At 51.9% G+C, this 7,063-nt stretch overlaps 1 protein-coding gene across 1 annotated transcript in view; it reads left to right on the forward strand.

The window, feature by feature from the left end:
* The window catches only part of Col23a1 (collagen type XXIII alpha 1 chain), a 295,946-nt gene extending 291,468 nt beyond the window's left edge, over positions 1 to 4,478 (forward strand). Inside the window, exons 26-29 of the mRNA XM_021212924.1 lie at positions 129 to 182; positions 352 to 438; positions 2,961 to 2,999; positions 3,418 to 4,478. Coding sequence (XP_021068583.1) covers positions 129 to 182; positions 352 to 438; positions 2,961 to 2,999; positions 3,418 to 3,420 — 183 coding nt within the window. The 3' untranslated portion in view covers positions 3,421 to 4,478. The remainder of the gene's footprint in view (positions 1 to 128; positions 183 to 351; positions 439 to 2,960; positions 3,000 to 3,417) is intronic.
* Positions 4,479 to 7,063: the final 2,585 nt, after the last annotated feature.

Raw genomic sequence — 7,063 nt, forward strand, 5'->3', positions numbered from 1 at the left:
AAAAAAAAAAAAAAAAAAAAAAAAAAAGGAGCACGGAGCACGGTGGGTGAGAGAGGAGCAGAGGCATCAGGTCACAGGGAAGTGGGCTCAGCTCTCACTTCAGCCTTAACCTCTCATCTGTCTGTCAGGGGTTCCCTGGACCCAGGGGAGAGAAGGGCGACCGAAGTGAACGTGGAGAGAAGGTGAGGGGGAGGGGAGGGGGGAGATGGGGCAAGCAGATGGGGAGGTGGAGGCTGAGCCTTAAGCTGCAGGTTCTGGTTGCTGCCGGACCCTGAGGCATCTCACTGAGAGGTGGTGGAGGGGTCCTGAGCCCAGCAACCACAACCACCCTACCATCTCCTTCTTACACAGGGGGAGCGAGGAGTTCCTGGCCGGAAAGGAGTAAAGGGCCAGAAGGGAGAGCCGGGCCCGCCGGGCCTTGACCAGCCATGTCCTGTGGTAGGTGTCTCAGCAGGATGGAGCTCTGACCAGCTATAGGAGCCATAATCAGCATCATAGCTCCTTGTGCTGTGGTCCTGATACTCCTATCAGCATGGCTGAAAGATGCAGCCATCTGTGGTGATGGAGACCTGGCCAGTAAGGGCTTACCATCCCTCGTAACTACTGTCTTCTTTCTACTCAGCCTCAAAGCAGAGATGGGCCAACCTTGGGTAGGGATGGAGAGGATTTCTGGGGTTTCTCAGCATCATCAGTAATTTGAGGGCGCCCTGGGAGGGGGCTGGGTGCTGGGAAGGGAAGCCTAGCAGATTGACAGATTTGATGGGGACAAAGTCGGTGAGTGTCGGACCCCCCTTTCCCCACCCTGACCATAGATAGCTGCCTAAGATCTCACTGGGGTCTGGCTTTCCCTTGCCTGTGGGGTGGGACTTCCTCAGTCATTTGGAAAGTCAGGCCACCCTGCCTGCCCTAGGTCTCTCATCCCCTTCTGTACCTTTCTCTCCAGTATCTTCTCTTCTCCAGTCTCCTCAGTAAACACACAGCTCCTTCCTCTTCGATTCCCCCACTTAACCTGTTTCACTTCCTGCTGGCAGTAGCTCTTGAAAACCCACCAAGCCTGGTAGTGAAACTCCCACAGTTCAGTTCCTGTTTTCTAGAAAGTGGAAGGGCTTACATATCAGGGTCTCTAAGTAAGGGGTGCTCGGAGAGGACAGGCAAGTGAAAGAGCTAGGTCTCCACACTAAACCATCCAGATGTTCGCTCTCAGGCAGGACTCTGAGAAGCAGGCAGATGGACCTTTGCTTAGTCTCCTGGCCTCCAGTGAGTTTCTTCCACCCTCTGTACCTTCCTCTCTTCCCTCCAGGCGGGTCTGGGATATTAATGTGAGGGGGTTAAAAAAAAAAAAAAATCTTGTAATCCCAGCATTCAGGAGCTTGAGTGGAAACCTCAAGTGCAGGCAGCCAGGACTAGGGAAAGGCTTAAGCAGTAAAGCGCTTGCCTTGCATGTATGAAACCCTGAGTTCATAGTCCCAGAACCCACATGGAAAGTTAGGCATGGTGATGTGTGCTGGTGTGGTAGAGACAGTTAAATCTCTGGAGCCCGCTAGCCAGCTAGCCTTGTCTGCATGCCAAAGTTCCAGGCTAATTGACACCTTGTCTCAAACAAAAGTTAGAAGGTACCTGAGGGCCTGATCTCCACACTCATGTACACACACACACACACACAGAGAGAGAGAGAGAGAGAGAGAGAGAGAGAGAGAGAGAGAGAGAGAAGAAGCCCAGTCCTGCTTCCACAGAGCCTGAACCCAGACTTCCTCCAAGTNAGAAGCCCAGTCCTGCTTCCACAGAGCCTGAACCCAGACTTCCTCCAAGTGAGTAAGCCTTTGTCTTTAATACAGGAACATCCTCGATGTGGAGGACAGCCAGGAACACACATACACACACACACACAGAGAGAGAGAGAGAGAGAGAGAGAGAGAGAGAGAGAGAGAGAGAGAGAAGAAGCCCAGTCCTGCTTCCACAGAGCCTGAACCCAGACTTCCTCCAAGTGAGTAAGCCTTTGTCTTTAATACAGGAACATCCTCGATGTGGAGGCAAGCAAGGGGCGCCAGGCTCCCCGGGCCTTGTGAAGGGCGTCAGGCCCTGCCCTGTGGTACGCAGTCTGGCTGCCGTGTGCTGTGTGTGCAATGCTGGAACTTTTGGAGTGCTTTGGGCTGCTGGTTCTGTCCCCCTCTTCCTCATTTCTGCCTTCTGGTGCATCCTAACCCTCTTCTCCTCTCCCCATCTTCTGGTTCCCAAACTGTGCCCCAGCATGTACTTGGAAGGGGCTCGGGGGGGGGGGGTCCCGTGCATTTTCCCTATACCTGTGCTTCAGAACAGAGTGGAGTATTTACGCCTCAGACTCCCCCAGGGACTTTACACTTTGTTTGTTCACCTCCAGCTCTCCAACCCTCCAGGCCTCCTGAGGAAATCCACCCCTGTTTACGTCCAATGGTTGGGTGGACATTGTTGGGGTCTCCAGACGACCCCACCTTTAATGCCCAGAGTTCACCCTGATGACATTATTTTCCTCCCAGATCTGATCAAGTGGACAGGAGAGGCTAGAGAGATGCCACTTCCTGTACCATCACTCAGAGGCCTTCCTGCCTAAAGCTCAGGGTCCCCTGGATGTCACTCCTGAGAGGCAGGAAGCTTTGCCATCCCTTCACAGGACCAGGCCCTCTTCTGGCTGGCAAGTGCCTGACACAGTGCCCATTATGTCAGAGTGTCCTCCTGTTTTCTGCCCACTAGTCAGGTATCCCCACAACGCTCCGTGAGAGGACAGGACAAGTTTAATGAGGGGACACGATGTCCTCAGATGATAAAGGAGGCGCCCAGACCTGCCTCAGTGAAGTCCAGTGGCTTCAAGTAACAACTACTTGGCTGCATCTCCCCTAAACTCCAGGAAGGGGTGGGTAGGTGGGGGAGGTATTAAGAGGCCATTAGTCCCCCACTCCTGTCACTTAAACCTTCTTCTTTTCCAGGGCCCTGATGGGTTGCCTGTGCCTGGTTGCTGGCATAAGGTACCGTACAGGAAAGGGTCTCAAGGGTGGGCCTGGAGGAGTTGGGATGAGAGAGTTAGAGAGACAGAGAGGACCCATGGGGGACAAGGCACCATCACGAAGAGGTTGATACAGTCTCACACAGTGACTGAACAGTCATGTTTCCCAAAGATGTTTGTGACTTTTTGGTCACATGGTCAAACTTGGTCCTGGCTGATGTGTGTCATCTGCCTCGCTGGTCATCTGGATCTTGGATGGCATTTGGCCCTACCAGTTCAAAACCATCAGGGAGTTTCCTGGGACTTATTTTAGCTGTCTGGAAAGAAAAGGGGGGCTATGCTTGTTCCTGAACACATCAGCAGGGTAGAAGTAGCTAGTGGGGAACCACAGGATCTCCCCAGGCTCCTCCATCACCTTCCATCTCTCCCTCCTTTTCCAGTGATCCTCAGACACAACCCCTGACCTGTACAGATCTGTTTGGATGTTTTGAACTCGTGTAAAAACAAAACAGTAATATATTGAACTTCTTTATGGGATGCGCCAACTGTGGCCCTGTAACATTTGCAAGTGTGCCAACCAGCCCCTGGACAATCTGCACAGGAAGCCGGCAGGAATGCGGACAGGCTGCTCTGGGGAAACTTGTGTTCAAAGGCCCCCGGCAGGGCCTGGCTTTCCCAGGGAAGATGACGAGGGTGAAAACGCCTGGCTCAGGTGAGGCTGGACAAACTCCAGGTTGGGCTTACAATCACCTGATTAGCAGAGACTTACAACAACTGTTCCCCGAAATTCCACTGCCCCAGCTTCTCACTGTCCAACAGCACCCCCTTGGACAACTGCTGTAGCCTCTTGCCTCTGGACTGTGCCATAGGCAGCTGCACTGGGACCCTATGTTCAACAGGGCAGGCGAAGATTCTTAGAGTCCAGCACTCGGGGAGAAGGCAATGGGAAGAACCCGAAGAGGGCCTTGCTCCACCCAAGTTCAATAGGCTTCCAGAAGCTACCCTGACACGGGAACTTGTATCCTCGGACCTTGGGAAAGGGCAAGGCTCTGTGGATACCTCAGTGTGCAGCCAGCTTCAGGCAGCCCAGTGAACCCTAACGGTAGGGTGAAGAGACCTATACCCACTAGTTACTCCTTCCAGTCTCCTTACCACCTCTCCCAGAGCAGGAACAGGAAGGGGTTTTGTCGGCCCGGAGGAGACGGGCCTCTTTTTCAGAACTTGTGTCTCAAGTCTCCCACCTAGACCTCTGGTCAAGCTGACAAAGCCAGGCCTCCTTAGTAAATGGTACGGGCACCATGAACCTGAAGGCTGGTCCCCAGCAAGCCTGAGCAAAACACCTGGGACAGAAACCCCTGCCCTCTCTGGGGGGTGGGGCTTGAACACCTCTAATGAAGGTTCCTAGCTCCTGCTCCATCCATGGCTTCACAGCCCTCCTCATGTAAAGGCGCCATGAGTAATAAACCACAAATGTGTGTCCAGTGTGCCTGTCGCTTACAGACTTCCCTGGTCACCTCTTGATGAGTTTCATTCCCATGGTTACTAGTTGAAGAGGCAAAGGGGCTCTCCCTGGGGGTCAGAGCCTTCCTCCAAACCAGGGGATATATTCAGGCTAGGAGATAAGAAGATACAGGCTCAAGATCTGAACCCACATATGCCAGCAGAATCCTGGGACTGGTCACATCCTGTCACTGAGTCTCTGTATTCCCTTCTGTTATGCTCACTCAGCAAAGACACGCCAAATTTGTTGCCTCAAAATGTCCATTCTCTCAGTTCTAAGGATTCAGGGGTTCACCTGTATAGGCCTCACGTGGATTCCCCCTCATCTGTCTGTCAGCTAGGATCCAATGACCATGACACCTACCTACCTGTGACTTTTCTGCATGGCCTGGGCTTCCTCACAGCATGGCAGCGGGATTCCTAGAAAGCTGTGTCACCTCATATGACCAAGCCTTCAAAGTCACATGCTGCCGCTTCCTGTCAGAGCCAGAGATTCACCCCAGTTGAAGTAGAAGACAGACCCACCTTTCAATGAGGAAAGTGTCAACGTCATGTTTAAATGAGAAAATATGGGAGAGTACATTTCGTTGTGGCCCTCAAAAACAAAATAAAAAGCCGGGCGTGGTGGCGCACGCCTTTAATCCCAGCACTCGGGAGGCAGAGGCAGGTCGATTTCTGAGTTCGAGGTCAGTCTGGTCTACAGAGTGAATTCCAGGACAGCCAGGGCTACACAGAGAAACCCTGTCTCGAAAAAACCAAAAAAATAAAAAATAAAATAAAATTTAAAAAAATGGCTCTCTTGTAGCCCAGGCTAGCATTGAACTCACTATGTAGCTCAGGATGACCTTAAAGTTCTGGCCCTCTAGTCCTCGTTCTATCAATTACAGTTACACAATTACAGTTGTGCACCACTGTGCCTGACTTAAACAGTGCTGGGATTCAAACCTAAGGCTTTATGCCTGTTAGGCAAGCACTTAACCAAAAAAGCTACAATCTTAGCCCGTGTTACGGCATCTTAAATAATGCCACTCGTCTGTAGCATGAGACAGTAATGCTCAAAAGTCAGGTGTGGTTCAGTCAGACTCAGCTCTGTGGAATATACACGGAGAGCCCAGGCCAGGCCAGACACCTCAGAGTGCCTGTGGCCGGCTGTCCTTGCTCTGTCTGCTCCAAGACCGAGTAGCAACCACAGTCCTGCAGAGTGGGCCCATGTCTCCCTCTAAGTTGTCCTTACAGCAACCTGAAGAAAGATGCCCAACAAATGTGCCCATTTTCATAGATGACAAAATCAAGCTCTTTCCCTGTGCGTAGAAAAGGCAGGAGGGTCAATAACAGTCTCTGTCCTCCTTCCTCCAAGGGCAGAGATCCAAGGAGGGCCACACTCCCCAGACTGTACACATGCATTCCTTGCTAAGCAGAGGCCCAGCCACACACAGCTGATGTCAAGTCCCTACCTCTATCCCCCTGAGGAGCTGGCTAAAAGCAGCAGACCATGTTCTCTGCCACCCTGGGTCAACTAGGAAACCAGAAACAAGAAAAAAAAAAAAAAAAGATGTAGTGGACCAAGATGACTAAGCCCACCACATTCTACAGTCAACAAAGCACTCCTCCTTCATCCTAAGAACAACATCGTTGGGGCTGCAGGGGTAGGTGTCACTGTGTCCATTTTACATATAGGAAATCTGAGGCTCACAGTGTATAGTTATCTGCTTAGGGATACACAGACAGTCAAGAGTGACAGGCTTAGGACTGAACCCGTGCTCTCAGAGGTCCCCTAGTTTTTCTTCAGAACTATTTGGCAACACATGGAATCTGCTAGGCAGACCCCTGACAATGGGTGGACAGCACGTAGAGCTTTCTAGAGGATGAAGCCCCAAGTTCTCCCTTTCACAGCTCAGGCTGGCTGCCCTGTGCCATTCTTGGCCCGTTACTGCCCCCGTGTGGACTCATACCTTGTATCCTTGCAAATGGACATGCAGAGCCTCTGAGTGTCCTGTGCCAGCCTAGAGTGAGGACAGAGAGAATGAGTTGTTCAAGGTCCTAAGTGAGACGCTGGGGAGTGCCCTGCCTCACCAATGAGACTCAAGGTCTGGGAGGCCTTTGGACTCCCTACCAAGAAGGCCAGTTCTCTGTAAGTCATATAATTCTAGAAGGGAGGCATCTGTTTATTGAGTCCTTGACTATCCTGTGTTCCATAGCCACTAAAGAAACCAACGAGGTGTCTGTCCCCATGGACAGATGGCTCTGAGGCTTGAGAGAAGCGACCTTACTAGATTTCCTGTCCTTAAAGGAAGCTTTGAGTTGTCACAGGATTGGGGGACAGTCCTGGCATTCAGCGGACAGTCAAGGTTAGCATACACCTGAAATCCAGGACACTGGACACGGCCAGTGGTGAAGCTGCTCACTGTGAATGCTAGCTGAGAAAACCCTGCTCTCGATTCAAGGATTGGGCAGGGGAATGACTGCTCGCTTGTCGAGAAAGGGTCTCACTCAATACATAACTTAGGCTGGTCCCAAAGTTGCAGTTCTGCCTCAGCTTCCCAAGTGCTGGGATTACAGGCTTGCACCACCATGCCCCCGACCCCA

This window comes from Mus pahari, chromosome 14 (genome assembly GCF_900095145.1).
Source record: "Mus pahari chromosome 14, PAHARI_EIJ_v1.1, whole genome shotgun sequence".
NCBI lineage: Eukaryota > Metazoa > Chordata > Mammalia > Rodentia > Muridae > Mus > Mus pahari.